This window comes from Arxiozyma heterogenica, assembly GCF_036370985.1.
Source record: "Arxiozyma heterogenica strain weizmannii chromosome Unknown scaffold_17, whole genome shotgun sequence".
Lineage (NCBI taxonomy): Eukaryota > Fungi > Ascomycota > Saccharomycetes > Saccharomycetales > Saccharomycetaceae > Arxiozyma > Arxiozyma heterogenica.
This window is the reverse complement of record NW_027042670.1, coordinates 749,318-769,522: the sequence shown is the minus strand read 5'-3', so window position 1 is coordinate 769,522 and position 20,205 is coordinate 749,318. Positions and strand designations below refer to the sequence as shown.

Below are 20,205 nucleotides of genomic sequence, written 5' to 3'. Positions count from 1 at the left end.
CACTGATAACTGCCATACCTTCCAATATCACTAGTAACTAATATTCATTCATTGTCCCCATACAACCTAATTTTTTTAGATTCTTATTTCTCCACAGAATCCTCTTCAACCTTTGTAGCACCTTGTTGTTCATCACTACCATTAATTATTACCACTTGAACATCTTTTTGTACAACACCATAACGGTATTTAAGTAATCTTTCAATTGGTATTTTCCTTAACCTAGAAAAGGTAAAATGATTTCCAAATATTGGTACTAACTTTTCATCGCATTCTATCACATCTGAATAATTTGGATCCTTTGATTTTAATTGATGTTGTTCTATATATTCTCTAATTTTTTTAATAATTTCAAATCTTGTGCCTTGTTTTAACCCTGTTATGGCAAATATTAAATCATTTGTCTCATAAACTGTTTTATTAAAACGAATATTGTTACTACTTTTCTTAATTAACCCCTTATAAACATAATTTCTGGCACGTTTCGTCTCCTTAATAGCAACTTGTTGAAGAGAATCTACCTCAGCCTTATCCATTTTTTTAATTTTAATACTAGTTAAATCAGTAGGAACTATTATTTCTGAGAGTAATTGTTCATCACTACTAACCTTTTTGTCCTTATTATCACCATCGACATCCGGATCTACCTGTGTATTTTTATCAACATGATATTTTGCTTCAATATAGTTTCCTTTCAAATTTCTTAAAAAATTTACCTCTCTTATTTGCATATGTTCTCTTTTAATTTTAACAATCCATAGTTGTTTGAATTGCTCCCATCGAAATTTTATAAATTTATATATTACTTGTTTATAACTATACAAATCAATCCCAAAAATTTCTCTTAACAAATAAAGAACTTTTCTTGTATTTATTGGTTTATCCAAATCCGATTTCATCCCTTGAAAGATAGAATCTATCATAGGTACAAGTTCCTCAAAATTATCATCACCAAGGCCTGCCATTAGAATAACTTTTTCATACTTCTCGTCTCTTTTCGTGTACACTATACTCTCGGAGATGTAGCAACAACCAATGGCATACAAATCTCTCTATTCCTCTATGTATGCTTAAGAGCTATGCTTTTTGCCAATTCAAAAAAAAAAAAGGAAAGTAAGTATTTAATGCTTTTCAAACTTTATCTTTTGCATATACTATAAGTTCTACAGTTCCTATTTTTAAGAATAAATTAGAGACACTCTCCCCCTCGATATTTCACATCTAAGGTTATTATTATAAGAACAACATCGAATAAATACTTTTGCAACTCTTTACACAAGTGCGTACCATCACCTTTAGATGTATAATTATTACAATATACATACACAGTTTGGAAAATGCTACTAGAACATGAACCAATAGACAAGTAAAAAACATAACAAGATCAAAAAAAAATACACTTCATAATAGGGGAAAATGCTTAAAAAATAATTTCAACTACTTAATATGAATGAAGACAGAATGAAACTACTAGTATGACTAATGCAAAAATACCCCTAACAATGAATTTAATATTATTTTCTACTATTATTATTTGCACGAAGATGTCAACATAGTTGATATGAAAAACAAAAAAAAAATTGAGTAGTATATGATCAGTTAATTAATATTATTAAAAAAGAAATACTCTTAACTATTTATTAACTTAAACAATTTAGTATCTTCTTTGTGGTCTTTGGTTTTGAGATCTGTCTTGGATGTAAGTACCTGGAACAATGTGTTCTGGTAAATGCAAGTAATCTCTTAGGTATTCAACACCTTCTTCAGTTAAGGTGTAGTAATAATATTGCCATGAGAATTGAGTCTTGACGTAACCCTTGGAAGTCAAAGATTGCAAAGCCTTGATAACATATAAGTTTTTGGTGTCAATTTCTTCGTGTTTGGCTTGGTTGAAATCCTTCTTAGCGACAACAACACCTTCTATTTAAATATTAAAAAAGACATGAGAAAAATTTATAAGGCATAACGAAAGCATGGAAAAACACATAGCAAACGTGCACACAGATATCAGTCCTCTGTTAGTAAAAATATTCGTACTCACTTATAATAGATAGTACAATCTATATTATGGTCAGGAAAAGGTCAGGTTACTAATGTCTATTCCCTAATCAATGAAATAGGCGATCGTTGAAAATGCTCAAATTTATCTTTCTACTATTTTTGACAAAATATTTTTCCTGAAATAATATCTAAACAGTCAACAATATTTCAATATAATAATCATTCAACGAATTTGTATTAAGTCATCTACCTAGCGGTTCCAGTTTTATCAATATATGGATCAACTGATGGCGATGTAATCATTTTTCTAGATTATGCTAAATATATTTATTTTTTCTCTGATTATTTCAACAGAACCATATACTTTTCACTACTTCTCCATCAAAGTATCAATGCTCTTACATACCTTGGAATAAGTATCTGTGGATCTTAGTTCTTTCTTCCTTTGGCATCAACATCTTGAACTCGTTGTATTTACTGTACTTGGCTTTCTTTTAGCTTGAGATCTACCACAACCATACACTACCACACTGAATTGCTATATACCAATTTTATGTATATGAAATACCACCCTACACAGTGATTAATCACTATTTGCTAGTAACAATAGCTGTAAACTACTCTGCCCGTACGTTTCACCAAGTTATTGAGAGTTTACTGATACTCCTTTGGTCCCCTTTCCTCTTCCAATGGTGAAATGAACAATATGAACAGGTCTCTCCTGCCAATCGAGTTTACTCTCCAGCACTGGGCTCAGAATTTGCTTTACGGAATTCGCATAGGAACTGATCCGTAGATTGTCCTACCCCCTTCCTGCAGAAGTGACTTCATGGTAGATTGGTTAACTCTACTACTACTAGACAATCTTAACGGCTGAACACTTGGAATAGCCACTACGGAGACAGAAACCTTTCCTTCTGGTTCGAAAAAAACAAACAGGAAATTTCTTTTCTGCGTGATACGGAAAAAAATGAAACTAATCGAAAATAACATTTTGCTATTTCCTAAAAGGGAATAATTATTTTTAAATTATTTCCATTAAAAAATTATATTTTGGGTGTCCTGATGTTATCAATTCAAAAACGTCGAAAATAAAGGTGTCAAGATTTTGCCTTATAGTTGTTTTAGGAAAAGCAGGAATAAAGTTAAATCTTGAACCGATTAATTATATTAAAATAAAGTAAATAAATGATTCACCATGTGCCATTTCATTCGGTCTCACAAAACATACATTAAAGCTTAAAGATTTGTTTAAGACCCCCCTTTTAGAGGCATATCAATAAAGAATAACTGGTTTATTCTGTTATTGCTATTGGTCGTTTCTTTTTTTTCAATAAATGATGTTAGTATGGAAGAAAATAATGAAGATATAAATATTAATAACAGGATACATTTTAATGAAATAAATAGATCATATCATGATTCATTTATTGAAAAACTCACTGCCGTTAGATATACACTAATAAATCTACAAAAAAATATATGTAACTATAAAATATTGAATATAACCCTCTTACATTGGATTCTATTACTCCTTTGGGTTTCAATTCTAATATATTTTACAACAATTTATAGGACATTTTATAACAAAAATAAATTATTTGCAACCATGTGTACAAACATTCTATTATTTGGGTTGTCTGATATTTTAGCGCAATGTATTTCATGCTTTTTTATGAGTTCCATTGACCCAATTCCTCAGTTGATTGATAACGCAAACTCACATATTATTCATAGTGTACTATACCGAAATACTAGTGAGAATATAGAAAATGATATTGAAAGTGACGATTATTCTGTCTTTAATGATTATGGCCTTACACCTGTCACATCTTATGACACAAATGTTTCCACTGATATCAATAATATATTTAATTTAGAAAATACACTTAGAAATGAGGAAAGTTACACTATATTTAATATATGGAGATGGATATGCTTTATGGGATGGGGCGCATTTATTTCAAACTTCCAAGTGCCTTGGTACAGGCTTCTTAATTTTTTTTTCACTACTGATCCAACATTAATCCAAACTTTTGAAAGAGTTCTTTGTGACCAGCTGGTATACTCACCTATTTTTCTTTTCCTGTTCTTTACTTATTCTAATTATGTGATAGAAGGTGGAAATGATAGCACTTTAAGAATCAAAATTCAAAGAATATATTTTTCTACTTTGGGTTGTAATCTTATAGTGTGGCCAATTGCACAGATCATCAATTTTTCCATTGTACCAAAACACCTTCAAGTTCCTTTCAGTTCATCTGTCGGAGTCTTATGGAATTGTTTCTTGTCAATGAGAAATTCATCAAATTCCATATGAACCAGTATCCAAAGGACGAAACAAATTAACGGGCTATAACATCTCAAAAATAACAACAACCTTTTACATATATATCTGTTACCTAATAGTTAATTATACAGTATACATATCACAATAATTTTTTAATATATTCTTATATTTTTTGCTACTCTGTTTTTTCTTGAAATAAGGTTTGATCGCATTAGGGAAATACAATTGAACCAAATAATTTAATATTATCCAAAAACAAATGAACATTTTAAAACCAAAAGTAATTTCTGTCAGTTGGAATAACTTGCCTATTAAAGAATTTACATTAACAAACATTAATATCACACTTACCAGAATAGAAAGTATAATATCAAAGATAAAACCAAAATTATGACTCATTGGCTCCCTATATGGTGGCCCAACTGACAGAATAACAGCTGTCAAAATATATTGAAAATTCGCTATAAAAAATAATATAGTGTTGTCAGTAGATTGCACTACATCATCACCACCAACAGTTGGCTTAATATACCAATCTCTTGTTTGAACGTATAACCATGGAATTAGTTGGAATAAGAAAATAATGGCAAAACTTAAAAATAATGGAATCAAAATCTTTTGTGACACTAGATTAGCAGAGGGTCTTTTTGAGCTCAATTTGTCATATGGTTTAGACCATGACATGAAAATTGCAATTGGGACAATAAGACATAAATCAATGTACAGAAATTGGAAATCACCCAAGTTAGACCCTCTACTGTACAAAATGGAAACTGTTATAAATTGAATGGCGGAATATAAACTCATATATTGGAAACATGCAAATGAGGTGACCAGTGATGACCTACCTTCTTTAATCACATCAAGAACGCAACTAATATCAAATATTTTTGAAGTAAAAGGAGCAGCTACTGAGGCTTCTGCTTCAGACAAAGAGATACCAATATCTGCAGCTTTTAGCGCACCACAATCGTTTGCACCATCCCCACAAAACCCTACTGTATAATCTAAACCTTGCAAACGTTCCATTAATTCATGTTTTTCATCTGGGGACATTCTTGCATAAATAGATGTTTTCAATAATATCTCATTAATATATTCCTCAGGTATATTATTCTCATTTGAAAATAATATTCGAAATACTTCACCAGTTACTGCAATAGTATAATCTTGATCATAATCAATAGGCTGTAATGTTATGGTGTCTAGTGTCTTTTCAAAATCGTCAACATTACGCCAAACTAAAAATTCATCATTAGGATCATTTAAATAGGGGACATAGACATTACTTGAAGTTACTAAGCCAGATTCTCTACCAACCGATATTGCTGTTAAAACATTATCACCGGTACACATTACAGTTTTAATAGAGGCATCTTGTAAAACTTTTAATGTAGGAGCTGTTGTAGCTTTCAATCTATTTTCAAATATAATAAAGCCCAAAAATTCCATATTGTTTTCAATATCTTCTCTAGCAACCTTCTGAGAGTACAACCATGTATGTTTTGGTAAAATCTTACCTGCACACGCAATAACTCTATGCCCAGAATGTGTATAATAATGTAAAATTTCATCGAAGTTAGAAGGTAAGGTTGCCTTGTTACAGATTTGAGCAATGACCTCAGGAGCACCTTTGGTAAAAGCCCAGTACAACTCATCACCATTTGGTTTCACAATAACACTCATTCTTCTCAATTCAGATACAAATTCAAAACTCCTTACTATCCCTAAATAATTATGGGCATTAGCCTTCGAAAATTTATTTGACTTTATATTTGTATCTGACGGATGGACTACTGCAGGTATTATATCGACGTTATCAGGAAATATAGATTTATTTGGATCATTTTTACTCAAATCATCATGCGTTTGATACTCAAATTCTTCACTATAATCCCAACCGGTAAACTGAAACATCTTGTGATCCAAGGGGTCACCAATCAATTCATTATCAACTAAGTTTAGTGAATGACAAGTCAACAATGCCATTAAAAAGTTTTTGTTTTTAACATCTAATGGAGAGGTGCAGTCATCTAAGGAATCCTTACTAAAGACATCATTTACATTCTGTTTCAATTCGCCAAATCTAAATAAATTATGTTCAGCAGGCTCCGATATTTGTACTCCCAAAACATCTAAGCCATCTTCGGTCAGAGTGCCTGTTTTATCAAAACACATTAAATCAACTTTCCCACCGACATTAACTCTTGTTGGGGCAATACAGAATATACCTTTCTTTTTAAGTCTGTTTAGAGAAAAACTAGTACCAATAGTCAAAGTTGCAGGTAAAGCTGGTGGAACCACAATAGTAATGATATCGAGTGCTCTCAAAATCATAACTCTTTTATCTAATCCTAATTCAATGAATTGAATACAACTTACTAAAAACCCAAGCAACGCAATTATTGTCATAACACCAATATATTTAAACGAATCTTTATAAAATTTAAACCCGGTTGGTTTTGGGAAAACCATGGAACGAATTAGAGAACCCTTTGTAGTTGAAAACCCTGTTCTGATGACCATTGCTAATGCTGCAGACTGATCTGGTGGAACTTTAACTCTAATGATCGTAGTACCATTAAAAAGAAATGACTTAGAGACAAAACTAGAAATCTGAGTATTTTCAAAATCTTCCATTAATTGGTACATAGTATCCTCTGTAGCAGGTATTTTAGAGATAGGAACAGATTCACCAGTCAACATAGACTCATTAACAATACAATCACCAGTAATTAATATAGAATCACATGGAAGAATATTTAAATTTGGATCTGAGATTTCATAAATATCACCAGGAACTAATTCACTAGAATTCACATTTGTCCAAAACTCATCCCTTAATACACGAACATCACATGAAAATTGTGACATATCTGCGAGATTCTTGGATGTTTTTTTGGTTTCAACCAAAGTCTCCATAATTGACATTATAGATATCAGGAAAATGCATGAAGCATAATAATAATATTCGTCTAAACTCCACAATATAATTGAAAAGATTTGAAATACGTAAAATGGATGTAGTACTTCGTTAAATAGAATCTCCGATGTTGTTTTTACCTTCAAGTTAATTTGATTTTTATCAAAAGCAAGTATTCTATCTTCTTGAACTAGACTTGGTAGGCCTTTAACAACTGAAGGTAGATGTAGCCAATCAGGATCAACCCAATTAGTGTTAGTTTTGAAAATATCTTCTACTGGAGAATAAATAAATTTAATATATCTATATTGGAAAGATATTAAAATTGGAATATTCGGATTGGGATCTGTTGTATGATGATGACGTGTTCCAATAGTTGAGTGGTTTGAAGTATCTAAAAAAGTTTCTTTTGTAATATGCAAAAGTGTACTTAAAGGTCTATTGTACCATTCTCTCTTAACATATTCTATTGAAAATTCACCAAATTCATTTTCAATAACAACCCATTCAGCTTTCCCTAATGGACATTTTACACCAATACATTTAACCTTTTTTGCAGGTAACCATCTCATTAATAAAGAAAAAAGCCCTATAGTTAAAATACAAAATATGTTGTATAAAAACACTTTTTTTGCGGAAGTTCGATATCCACCTATACCAATCACAATATCTTCTTCAGTAATATAAAACCTTTGAATAATCTGTTCTGGAGAAGAATTTGGATAAAATTTTTCATGATAGATAGGCTTTAAAAGTTCGTTCTGATACGTTCCCTTTTTATAATGACTATGAATATCATCGTTAACATTGTTGTTACCTTCTTCATTCTCTTGAGCATTTAAACTCGATGTTGATATAGATGTAGAGTCCATTGACGAAGTATTATCCAATATTTCATCTTCATCTTCCTCCAATTCAATAGGAATTCTTTCAGTAACACTATATCGAGATAAACTGGTGGAGGAATCAATAGAATTGGCACTATACACTTGAGATAGGTCATGTAAATGTTGTTGGAGTTGGTTTTGTCTAGCTAAAGACTCTGCTCTTGACAGAGGATGCCCTATATAACTGCCCGTAGTTCCGTAAGAACTACTGCCACTCCTAGATATAGATGATCTTCTGGAAAAGCTGTGTATAGATGATCTTTTAGATGGAATATCAGACCCGTAGATCCTTTGTTGTTCATATGATGGTTTTAAATCCCACTGGATGTCATAATCTGTGTTTTCTAAAGTTGCCGTCCCTTCAGCATCATGAATTTCTTCATTAGTAAAGAATCTAAAACTTTGTCTCCTTGATGATAAATTAGAGGAAGATGAAGAACGTTGTACACTAGGAGAACGCTCCATCAACGGTTGAGTATCTGCTACTGATGATCGTCTTCTTTGTTGTTGAGGCGTAAACCGAGAATTCAAAGACGATGAAAGAAACCCACTTGACTGAATAGAATGAGGATGATGAAAGGATACAAGAGAACTTGGAACTGCTTCAGGCCCCGTCCCAGAAAATGGCTCACCTGTATCTTGATCCAAGGTTAATCCCGAAGTCAAAGTAGCAGCAGTTGAGTCTGTCCAATTCGATGAAAATGACTGCCGTCTAGACCTTTGTCTTCCATCATACCTAGCCGAAGAATATAAAGATGGATCATGTTCAGATGATGTCATTTCACCCTAATGAAATATATTAATGTGACCTGTCCGTATAAATGTAACCAGCAAATATATATATACGTGTGTGTGTGTGTGTATACGTGTCCGTATAAGTATGTATGTCTGTGTGTTTTTAAGTGTATAAACATTCAGCTAATGAATTCATGTAATCTCTACATTTATCCATTCGGAATAATTAATACTTACCGCTTAATTATTCTCCGCACTATTTTTCTTCCCTCCCCCCGTTCCTTTAAACTAAATTATTCACCATTATGTCTAATGTGTTTCAAAACAGTTATTAAATGAGTGAAATGAAAAAAAAAAATACAGAGAAGATTATAGCTATTTTGTGGTGTACTACATGTCTGTCTAGCAAGGGAATAGATAATTCCATTTAAATGCAGTGTGTTATATATTTATTTAAAATGCATAAATAAAGAGATAAAATTGATAACCATCACGAATGAATGAATACTAAAATGATCAAAAAAACATATTTGAATTCAAGAAACAGACTGACTAATTGCGTTTATTTATAAATAGGAACATATAGGTTATGATAAGTATATATGTATTCCTGTTCATTTACAAAGACTCAGATACATTTTTTAATTCTTTTAATTTGGATTCAAATTGATCATAGGCAATCATACTTTTATGTCCCTCGTATCTTATTACCTGAACAAAATATTTATCATAATTTTCGAATATCTCGGCTGGAGAAGCTAACACATCGGCCTTCTCGATCAAATTAATGAATGTATCTCTTTTATCCCATCTTTGCTCTACCATAACATCAGGTAAGAATGTGGCGCTCAACAATTTACCGTGTTTAAAAGGATAACGAAATTTTAATTCTATTCCATGTTTACCAATTTCCCAATCTAATATATCACCAGTAATAGTCTGGTTATTATTTAAATAGATTGTAGTGAAATTACTCAGTATATTACAACCACACTTAAGTAGCGGTAATTCGTTCTTTGTTATTGGTGGAAATCGAGGGTCCTCTAAAGATGCTAACAAGGAATATCTTTCAATACCATAATAACAGGGTAATTTAGAGAACGTACCAATACAACCTCTCAAATGGTATTCATTACCATGTTTAGCTTTTTTCTTCCAAGTGATAAATAAAGATTTCTTTTCATTAAAATCAGTTGGATCAAATTCGGGGAACAATTTCTGATTTATTATATTTAACGAAGGATCGAACTTTATATGATCACTTGACTTATGATTTCCTTCGAATTTACTGCCTTTATTTAAATGATTGTATAAAGAATAAAAGGCCCAAAAGGCATATGGGGAGATTTTATCTTCTTCTATTAAATCCATAATAAACTAATAAACCAACCTCAAAAGATATGTTTTTTGGCGTAAATATGGTGAAAGAATAAATTAATTATGTAGAATAGCTATCAATAAGAATAGATGTATTTTATCCTCTCTTGTTCAAAACACACTTGTAGCAGGGGCTTACCCTTATACTCTTTTTTTTTTTGTTTTATTTTTGAGACTATTGGTAAATATATCCCAAAAAACCCTTTGTTCTCTTGATTACATTGAACTCTCATACACTAAAGCTTTACTTATATATATATATATATATGAGGAGTATCATGTCGGTAAGCTCTGTCCAAAAGTTCATAAGGAGATCTTTTACTTCTTTTCGTAATAAGATTCCTTCCCTCTCCCCTTTCTCCGTTCTCCCTTTGTTTCTTTCACCTCAACTGGTTTCGAATTTCTTAATGATGAAAAGATTCATCCATTCAAACAGGAAAAAAAAGAAAAAGAAAGAAAATTGATAAAACTAAAGAAGAAGAAAAGGAGAAAGAAATATCGAGGAGAAGACTTCATGTTTGAGTGGTACATCCAAGTCGCACCAATTTATATTGCGAATACTAGTAGTAGAATTTTTTCTAGAACTGTCCCCTTATCTATCTATCTATCTGTCTATCTCGATTTACATGTACATTATTGTGATAAGATGAGACCAATTTTTTTAACATTTTTTTGTTGGCTCACAATTCTTAACAGTGTTTTTTCGATCAATTCCTCACCAAGTAATTTTTATAATGACGATATAAATATAATTGAAGCAACAACTAAATCATTTGATAAAATTATTTATAGATCAAATTACACAACTCTTGTAGAATTTTATGCCCCATGGTGTGGACATTGTCGTAATTTGATGCCCACAATGAAAAAAGTGGCGAAAAAATTAAGTGGGTTAGTACAAGTAGTGACAGTGAATTGTGATTTGGAATCAAATAAACCACTCTGTGCAGAATATCGAATCGAAGGATTCCCAACTTTAAAAGTGTTTAAACCACAAAAGGTTAATTTTTGGAACACGAAAGACGATAAAACTAAAAAGCAAAAACCAAGATTGAAAAAACATATATTTGATAATTTTATGGGAGAAAGAAAAGTGTCTGCTATCGTAGACTATTGTTTATCAAGAATCAAGAATTATGTCAAGAAATTAGAGACATTAGAAAATGCATATAAATTAAAGAATCTACCTTACAATAGAACTCCAATGATTATCTTTAATAAAAATGATCGTGTTTCACCTATGCTCAAATCTATGGCAATTGATTGGCTAGATCATATACAATTCTTCTCGATCTATAATAAAAAAATATCGTTGCTCTCAAAAGATACCAGATTTTATACAGAGTATCCGAATATTGTGCAACAATTAAATAAATTGATTGAATCAATAAAGGATGTTCCAAATCAATCTCGTATGATTATTTTAGACTTTGATAACGATACCATAATTGAATATGATGAAAATAAGGTAATAAACAAAGAGAATCTAGTAGAATTTTTATTTGAACAATTTCAGATAAAACCTAGAGAGGGTCCATTTAGTGATCGTGAAAATTATTTAAATGTGTTGAAGAAAGGTTCCACTAAAAAAAATAAAAAAGTCAAGAGGAATAGTAACCAAAAACCTAAAAAAAACAAAGATTCTAACATCCATGATGAGTTATGATCAATCATGAGCATTTTTTAGCGATGGTTAAAGTCCTCCAACCATGCTATAATTTAATCAATAGAAATGGACCTAAAATCCTGTTTTAATCAATTCCTAAATTTTCATTTTTATTTCTATTCTTATTTGTTATTTCTACCTTTGGATTTTTTTTATTTTATTAAGTTAAAGAAAAAATATCAAAATGAAAAATAAAAATCCAACAAAATGAAAAATAAAAATCCAACAAAATGAAAAACGTAAGAAAGTTTTGCTCATCGCAAATTGTGATGTAAAACTTACGGCTTTCAATTGTACATACATATATAATTATCGTACTTCTAAAGCGTCTAGCGTACACATAGTAATAATAATAATAATATCCAAAGGTAAACACATATAAAATAATCAAGGTACTTTTACATTTTTTTCTTTGTTGTATACTTTTTTTGAAAATAAAAAATTAGTAAATCGCACCTCTAGTATATATATATATATATATATATATATATATATATTAACATTATGTCATATTATTTTAAAAATTTGCAACCCAACAATGATTCAGAAGATGAAGAAATTGATGAAAAAGAGTTAGGTAAGACACTAGAAAGAATAATGAAAAGAAGAAATAAAAGTTCCAAGGGCGATTTAAGTCAGAGTGGTGCAGAGGAAGTGGATGAAGATCAAGAAGATGACAGTGGGGATGATGATGATGAAATACAGACCATATCATTTGGTTCATTGAAAAAAGCTGAAGATATGTTAGCTGAGGAAGAAAGACAACAAAGGAGGAAAGTGAACGTTGAAAATTTGAAAGTTAGATCACACAACGAAGAAAATTCGGCAAGAAATAAGAAAACTTATAAAGAGGAACCATTCAATGATTCGGATGCAAACAGTTCATCTGAGTCAGATTCTGATGGTGTATTCTTTGAAGAGGAAGAAGATATGGGAAGAGGAAAGAATAAAAATAAATCTAGAAAAAGACATAAACATGCTCCGGTGGAATCCTCATCAAAAAAGCCAGTCTCAAAGATAAGACAAATTCCTGGGTTAGAGATTCCATTAAAACAAAACTCTAAATTATATGGTGACATTAGATTCAATAAAGCTCTAGGTGGTGTAAATACAGATAAATCGGTGATTAGACGACGCTATCAATTCTTGGATGAATACAGAGAAAAAGAGATAGCAGAGATGGAAGCATTATTAGAGGATCGTAAATTTTTGAATAAAATTAGCGATCAAGAAAGAGAAGATATGGAGAGAAAAGTGAAATCAATGAAATCAAGATTACAAAGTATTAAAAACAAAGAATTGGAGAATAAGATTATCAGGGATTATGAAAGAGAAATGAATTCAAATAATAAATCCAGGTATTATTTAAAGAAATCTGAGAAACGTAAAATCATTCAGAAATGGAAATTCGACCATATGAAAGCAAAACAACGTGAAAAGGTCATGGAAAGAAAAAGAAAGAAAAGATTGGGTAAAGAATTTAAACAGTTTGAATTTTATAACAGAAAGTAGAGAGGAAAGAAAGTATATATATTTATATATATTGCAAATAATTATTAAACATTATTGATTATTGATTATTAGATAAATTGAGATAAAGAGAAGTAAATGAAGATGATTATTTACAATAATATACATATATACATATATATGTATATATAAGTACGTATATGTATTTATAGTTATATGAGGTAAAAAGGGAGAGGAGATGGGAAACACGGAAGAAGGATAACAATCATAAACACACACACACAAACTCTAAAAATACATAAAATTAAATTAAATTCATTATTCGTTCATTTATCCTCCTTTGTCGTTTTTTTAGGGACAGCATCTTTGCCACCCTTTTCTAGCCATTCTTTAATGGATCCAAGATATATTCCAGTATTTTCATAACCGAACGATCTAGCTAATTCTTCAGCAGTTTGTGCTCTTGCACCCTTCGCACATAAAAAAATCAATTCACTATCAATTGAAGGCTTATTAAATTTGAAAATTTCTTTGAATTCCTCGGATTTTAAACCTAAAGCACCAGGAGCAGTCTTTAAAGGGATATTGATCGAATTTGGTAGTGTATAATCTTTTAATTCTTCTGGTTCTCTTACATCGATAAGGATTTTTTTGCTATCTGGATGCTGTACAAGTTGTTTAATATCTTCGAACCTATAAATCTTAGCAGCCTTTGTTGAAAGAGATCTTAAAAAAAAGGGTTGTTTATTTAAGATAGGTTTAATATTGGACAATTTAAACATAATTAACTGAATATAGAGAATGAAGTAGAGTGAAAGATAGATATATTCGAAAAAAAAAAAAAAAAAAAGACAAATTCCTTTAGCTTTTTTTCAGGTCTACAAATGACAATGATAACAATGAGATTGCGATGTGTATTTTTTGTTGTATGTCAAAATTCAAATGTCTACACATAGCTTAAGGACATAATAGATTTAAAGATGATGTAGTCATGTATTTTTTGTGTCTTTTTTTCATCATCTTTAATTTTCATCCTTCACTAAATAAAAAAAAAATAAAAATAAAAAGAAAACAAATAAATAAAAGTAGAAATTTCATATGCATTTCTGTCTTTTCTTTTTTTCTTTCAAATAAATATAAGTCAATAAACAAATAGAAACTGCAAGTTAAAAGAAAGAAGGAAATAAAATTGGCTCATATATATATATATATATATTGTAAAAATTAATCAGATATAACTTTAAATAGGTAAAGTAGCAAAAAAAACATCATTCATTAACAATTACGCATACATACATGTATATATTTAAAAGACTAATTTATCACCACCTTTTTCAACCCAGTCATTCATAGAACCAGAATAAATAGCAGTATTATGATATCCATTTTCACAAGCGACATTTTCAGCCCCTGCGGCTCTTCTTCCAGCAGCGCAAAGGAAGACCAATCTTTGATTTTTGGATGGTTTATCAACTTTAAAAGTTGATTTAAAATCGTCCTCATTTAAGGAAAACCCGTCTGGATGTGATGTATATGGAACATTTATTGAGCCTGGAATTTGTACAACTTCAAACTCACCCGGTTCTCTGACATCCACAATGACAGTATTTGGGTCTTTCTTTTTAACAATTTCTACCACATCTTGAAACTTTAGAACTGGTGCTGGTGTTCTTTGTGGGTGTTCTCCAGAAGAAGAAGCCGTTTTAGAATCATCTACTCCGTTCCATGCATTAACAATAGCTCTCCACATATTTTTTTTTTCTTTCTTCAACTAACCTGACGGCAAAGAATAAAATCCTAATTAGATGTTATTTGAATGTTTCTGGAAAACACAGATAAAAAATGCAAATAAGAACTACTAGTCGCCCTGTAGAACAAACCAAACCTTGTGGGTCTTTCAATCTACTGTCATTTGTCTCTTTATATGTAGTGCTGAATGTATTACAACTTCCACTGTAAACCATTTGGAAAAAGAAAGGAAGAAAAACAAAAACAAAAACAAAAAAAAGGGGACGCTGACTAAGGCAACCTTCTCCTTTGTGTAGTTCTTTTGTGTTTTTTGGTATTGTTCTAAGGCTTTTCTTCTTCTTTGTTTTTGATTTTTTTCCTTCCCTTATTTTTTATTTTTAGAAGAGAAAGATAATTATACAGTGGTGCACAGATGTAGATCAAGTATTCTTTTCTACGAAAGTAGTTTATTATTTTTTTTTTGCTGTTTTTCCAATTTGAGACAATAACCGTAAGTTATGAGGATCAGTACTAGTAATTTTTAATGTGTTTTATTCTATGTATAAAATATATATATCTATATATCTATAAATGTATATCAATCATCGGGTATATCATGTATAACTTGTATAAACTCACACGTTCTAATGCTGTGTATTCGTATCAATTTAATTTACTATATTTTTTCTTTCTTTCTTTCTTTATTAATTTACTACTATTAGTTTTCATCTAACGCAATCTCAAATCACTAACCATAAATTTACCTTCACCTAAATGATTTGTGTTACCCATAAATCTAACATTGAATGTCTTTTCTGAAATTATATAATCTATCACAGTAACAGATGTATTAAATACGATGATCTTTGTAACATCTTCAACATTTGGCTGCAACCATCCCATAATGGCTCTAATTGCACCACCATGACTTACTAATGCTATATTTTTGTTATTTTTCGAGATTGAATCATTTATTGATGAACTAATGCCCCTTTGTAATCTTTCTAAAAATATTGTTGTGTTTTCACCAAAATCTTTGAATGATTCCTTACCATGCTTATCTGCATATTTCTCAGCATCATTCACATGCATCCCTTCAATTGGCCCCATGAATCTTTCTCTTAAATCAGAATTCAACTCAACAGTCACCATATTTTGATTAGACAGATTCAAAACCTCTCTTGTTGTCTCTTGACAACGTATTAAATCACTCGAATAAACCTTATCAAATTTGATGTTTTGTTCCTTGATGTATTCTCCAAGTCTTTGAGATTGTTTGATACCATTCACATTCAATGGAATATCTCTGTGTCCTTGTAAAATCTTCTTTACATTATGATCTGTTTGACCATGTCTAATTAAAAATATACGAACGATATTGGCATCTTGGTTATTCTCATAATATTGTGTAGACTGAGTCATTCTTTATATATATATGTATAGCACTATGCAGTACTTTCTTATAGTTGCTAATGTTTATATGCTTGATTATAAGCGAAATATCAAAGATAAAATAAGACCAAGGTTACACCAACATCTATATACGTAAAATATATATTTTATTGTATATTGGTATATATATTCCCTCTAAAAAGTTTCCTGATTAATTTTGGTCAGTTACTTTTTTTTTCCTTTTGTTATTTATTTTTTGTCTTTTCTTTTTTTTTTCTTGAAGATTTCAAAAAATTCAAGTACATATCAACATCAATTAAAAAAAAAAAAAAAACAATAATTCCTATAAAATTGAATTAACATTACAACCATATTGACCTTCAAACAGCAATTATTTCCGTTTCTAACCTACTATAGGCCTGAATACTCACACAATATACTTCAAGCAGATATATATACATATATATACAAAACAAAATGCAGAACGAACCCATGTTTCAAGTCCAAGTGGACGAATCAGAAGATACAGAATGGAATGATATTTTAAGAGCTAAAGGGATCATTCCGGAGAGACCACCTTCTCCAACGCAACAAATAGAAGAAGCACTGGAAGAAGCATTAATTAAGCAACATGAAAATAGATTGGAAGGTAAAGATCTATCGGATTTGGAAGAACTGGAGGATGATGAAGATGAGGATTTCTTACAACAATATAAATTGAAAAGAATGGCAGAGCTGGCTCAATTACAGTCAAAATCTAAGTTTGGTGATGTGTATTACATTAACAAGCCTGAATACAATAAAGAAGTCACATTAGCAAGTAAAGGTAGCGAATCGATGGTTTCTGATCACCATGAAGATGATCAACATGATTCATCAAAGGGTGTTTATGTCTTTGTTCATTTGTCTTCTCAAAGTAAACTACAAAGTAGAATATTGAGTAATATTTTTCAAAAGATGGCACCCAAATATAAAGAAATTAAATTTGTAGAGATTTTAGGGAATAGAGCTATTGAAAATTATCCGGATAATAATTGTCCAACTTTACTAGTATATTATAATGGTGATGTGTTAAAGAATTTGATTACTTTATTAGAATTAGGTGGTAACAATACTACATTAAAAGATTTTGAAGAGTTAATGGTAAAAGTAGGTGCATTAAAGGATAATGATAATCGATTGATCATAAATCAAGATGATGATGATGATTCCAGAGAGGAAAGAAGATTAAAATATACTAATAACAAGGGAATAAGGTCAGGTATACAATCTAAATTTAATTTTGGTGTTGGATATTCAAATCTTGATAATAGTGACTCTGAAGATGATAATGATTTTTATAATTAATCATTATAAAACATTTGTATCTAATTATTCTGTGCATATTTTAGTTAATTTATAGAAAGTGTAATAATTTAAATTAACCTACTGATTTTATATGTACTTTTTTTTTCTTTCCTTTTATTTTCTTCCTTAATGCAATAGGATTTAATGCAATATGTAATCATGAAGAGAATAAAAGAAAACTGTATATAGTGTATAGAATATATCTTATTTAGAAATTTGTTTCACAGTAAAGAATAGTAAATATGCTTGTTCTTGTAAAACCTGTTCTTCTTTGAGTAAAGATATCATTGAATCGTTAAATTTGAACCATTGACCTGAGGATAATTTTACGGTAGCTGTATAATGACCTTCATTAACAGTACCCTTATGTGATATTATTCCAGTTAATTCATAAATAATATGTGGTGTTGGCAACCGTGGTTCACCATTATTACCATTAATATTACTGTTACCATAATCAATGTTATCATAACAATAATTACTCATTTCCAAATATAGAGGAAATGATACAAAATCATTGATTTTAACATTACTACCATTTATTAAATGCTTGAATCTTTTCAATTGAAATATTAAAACTGGTGATAGTTGATTTATTGTCAATTGTTTAATTGGGTCCTTCTCAGTTTGACATTTGGGACAATGAAATTCAAAATCGTGTAATTGTTCCCTTTTATGGAAACTTTCTAGACATTCATATAACGTTTTCTTGCCACTTATATCTAGTGATAGGTCTAAGTACGGTTCTATGACTGTCTTCGAATTATCATCACATTCAGAACATACTATAGAACTCTTTAAAGTCCCATTAAATGTGGCGTGGACAATACATGAACAAGAATTGAAATCTTTATTATTCGTATTCTTACCATCATCATTGTTACTATTATTGAGAGTGTCAGAATTATTTTTAATATCCTTTTGAAGTTTAGCACCATTGGAAGATGTTTTAATATAATCCATATGTAATTGATTCAGAATAAATTGTAGAAACTCATGAACATCTTGTTGTGAATAACCAGCATAGTTTTTATTTATAGACCAAACACAAGTCAACAAAGTTAAAAACCCATCATGACTATCGTTGTTATTATTTTCTGTTACAGAGCCAAACCATTCTGATATTATTGTATCAAATGCACATAACATACAATCTCGCCCATCCTTTATAGTACAATATGTAACATGATCCTGACTAAGAAACTTTTGTATTATATATTTGTTATGAATTAGGATCTGTAATACACTGCTCATAAAGCAGGTAGACCCCATGTTGACCAATCCATATAGACCATCTCTCCTAATTTGATCTGGCGGATGTGATTTATTTAAAATTGTGGAAATTTCATCCAATGATAGATTATTATCAGCCAACATAATTTGATCATTTACAATATAATCCATACAAGAGAAACAAAAGAGTAATCCATTACTACTATTTACACTAAACGAATGGCTATTTTCTATCGCGTGAGTTTGAAAATGTTTATTATCCCAGCAACCACAAAAATCACATTGTAGACAAACAAAATTTGTTCCTGCATTAAATTCATGGCATGTATGACATTCCATTAAATAAAGAATTTTATCTTTCCATGTTAATTTATCATTGAAGATTATTGATGCTTTGACAAGGTTATATGTTTTCAGTAATTCATTATTTGAATTGAATAGGAGATTCAAATGAGAACAATGTGTCATATTAAATGTAATTATCTGTTCTTGAAAATATGAATATTGTGTTTGTTTGTTTTTTTTTTATTTTATTTTGTTAACTTCTTTATGCGAATAAACAAGTATCAGATACCAAATCTCCCTTAAAATTATATGTTACAAACCGAACACAAAAATATTACAGTGTCAACCATCATATAAATGACAGCAACTAGATTCAATATTATCTCATCTCATCTCTGTTTTATTTCATTTTTTATTATCTTTTTTTTTTCCTTTAAAGTAATTCTTATTTTTTCCTTTTTTCCATAGCTCGTCCCAATTAACCTATTCACCACTGTCTTGCTTTTCAGAAAAGAAAAGAAAAGAAAAGAAAAGAACGAAAAGTTAATCCAAAGAATTTCTCGAGACCTTCGAGGTTTATTTGTTTGATTTTTTTTTGTCAAAATTCCTCTATAGGGAAATTATTTTTTTCTTTTTTTTTTTTGGGGAGGGGTAGAGGTGCAATGACAAATTCAATATGTACAATTAGGGTTGTCATTCTGAAATACTTAGAGATGCTAGATCATTGACTAAACTAATTAGGGTTGGAAAATAATAATATTTTTATATGGCAGGATCTATATAATGAAAAAGTGCTAGACCATATAAAATATATATACTATCACACATGCATATACATATACATATGCGTGTATATATTAAGTAATAATAT

General features: G+C 30.2%; 12 protein-coding genes across 12 annotated transcripts; 4 read left to right on the top strand and 8 right to left on the bottom strand.

The window, feature by feature from the left end:
- Window positions 1-83: 83 nt before the first annotated feature.
- Window positions 84-965, bottom strand: PWA37_001671 (SWIB/MDM2 domain-containing protein; the record flags this gene model as incomplete). Its single annotated transcript, XM_064858290.1, has 1 exon — window positions 84-965. The coding sequence occupies one exon, from the start codon at window positions 963-965 to the stop codon at window positions 84-86; it is 882 nt and encodes a 293-aa protein (XP_064714997.1).
- Window positions 966-1,654: 689 nt separating this feature from the next.
- RPS10A (40S ribosomal protein eS10 RPS10A) lies at window positions 1,655-1,924 on the bottom strand (the record flags this gene model as incomplete). The annotated part of the gene is made up of 1 exon (XM_064858289.1): window positions 1,655-1,924. A coding segment is annotated over one exon (270 nt), but the record flags the coding sequence as incomplete, so codon positions are not given.
- A 1,425-nt stretch (window positions 1,925-3,349) lies between these two features.
- Window positions 3,350-4,321, top strand: PWA37_001669 (uncharacterized protein; the record flags this gene model as incomplete). Its single annotated transcript, XM_064858288.1, has 1 exon — window positions 3,350-4,321. The coding sequence occupies one exon, from the start codon at window positions 3,350-3,352 to the stop codon at window positions 4,319-4,321; it is 972 nt and encodes a 323-aa protein (XP_064714995.1).
- A 93-nt stretch (window positions 4,322-4,414) lies between these two features.
- YPK9 (putative acid anhydride hydrolase) lies at window positions 4,415-8,881 on the bottom strand (the record flags this gene model as incomplete). Its single annotated transcript, XM_064858287.1, has 1 exon — window positions 4,415-8,881. One exon carries the CDS (start codon window positions 8,879-8,881, stop codon window positions 4,415-4,417), a length of 4,467 nt encoding a protein of 1,488 aa, XP_064714994.1.
- A 573-nt stretch (window positions 8,882-9,454) lies between these two features.
- Window positions 9,455-10,207, bottom strand: PWA37_001667 (uncharacterized protein; the record flags this gene model as incomplete). Its single annotated transcript, XM_064858286.1, has 1 exon — window positions 9,455-10,207. The coding sequence occupies one exon, from the start codon at window positions 10,205-10,207 to the stop codon at window positions 9,455-9,457; it is 753 nt and encodes a 250-aa protein (XP_064714993.1).
- A 520-nt stretch (window positions 10,208-10,727) lies between these two features.
- MPD1 (protein disulfide isomerase MPD1) lies at window positions 10,728-11,879 on the top strand (the record flags this gene model as incomplete). Its single annotated transcript, XM_064858285.1, has 1 exon — window positions 10,728-11,879. The coding sequence occupies one exon, from the start codon at window positions 10,728-10,730 to the stop codon at window positions 11,877-11,879; it is 1,152 nt and encodes a 383-aa protein (XP_064714992.1).
- Window positions 11,880-12,383: 504 nt separating this feature from the next.
- RRP36 (rRNA-processing protein RRP36) lies at window positions 12,384-13,391 on the top strand (the record flags this gene model as incomplete). Its single annotated transcript, XM_064858284.1, has 1 exon — window positions 12,384-13,391. One exon carries the CDS (start codon window positions 12,384-12,386, stop codon window positions 13,389-13,391), a length of 1,008 nt encoding a protein of 335 aa, XP_064714991.1.
- A 284-nt stretch (window positions 13,392-13,675) lies between these two features.
- On the bottom strand, window positions 13,676-14,131 carry RDL2 (thiosulfate sulfurtransferase RDL2; the record flags this gene model as incomplete). Its single annotated transcript, XM_064858283.1, has 1 exon — window positions 13,676-14,131. One exon carries the CDS (start codon window positions 14,129-14,131, stop codon window positions 13,676-13,678), a length of 456 nt encoding a protein of 151 aa, XP_064714990.1.
- A 524-nt stretch (window positions 14,132-14,655) lies between these two features.
- RDL1 (thiosulfate sulfurtransferase RDL1) lies at window positions 14,656-15,099 on the bottom strand (the record flags this gene model as incomplete). The annotated part of the gene is made up of 1 exon (XM_064858282.1): window positions 14,656-15,099. The coding sequence occupies one exon, from the start codon at window positions 15,097-15,099 to the stop codon at window positions 14,656-14,658; it is 444 nt and encodes a 147-aa protein (XP_064714989.1).
- Window positions 15,100-15,806: 707 nt separating this feature from the next.
- Window positions 15,807-16,499, bottom strand: PWA37_001662 (phosphoglycerate mutase; the record flags this gene model as incomplete). Its single annotated transcript, XM_064858281.1, has 1 exon — window positions 15,807-16,499. One exon carries the CDS (start codon window positions 16,497-16,499, stop codon window positions 15,807-15,809), a length of 693 nt encoding a protein of 230 aa, XP_064714988.1.
- A 447-nt stretch (window positions 16,500-16,946) lies between these two features.
- PLP2 (Plp2p) lies at window positions 16,947-17,816 on the top strand (the record flags this gene model as incomplete). Its single annotated transcript, XM_064858280.1, has 1 exon — window positions 16,947-17,816. The coding sequence occupies one exon, from the start codon at window positions 16,947-16,949 to the stop codon at window positions 17,814-17,816; it is 870 nt and encodes a 289-aa protein (XP_064714987.1).
- Window positions 17,817-18,020: 204 nt separating this feature from the next.
- UBP8 (ubiquitin-specific protease UBP8) lies at window positions 18,021-19,517 on the bottom strand (the record flags this gene model as incomplete). The annotated part of the gene is made up of 1 exon (XM_064858279.1): window positions 18,021-19,517. The coding sequence occupies one exon, from the start codon at window positions 19,515-19,517 to the stop codon at window positions 18,021-18,023; it is 1,497 nt and encodes a 498-aa protein (XP_064714986.1).
- Window positions 19,518-20,205: the final 688 nt, after the last annotated feature.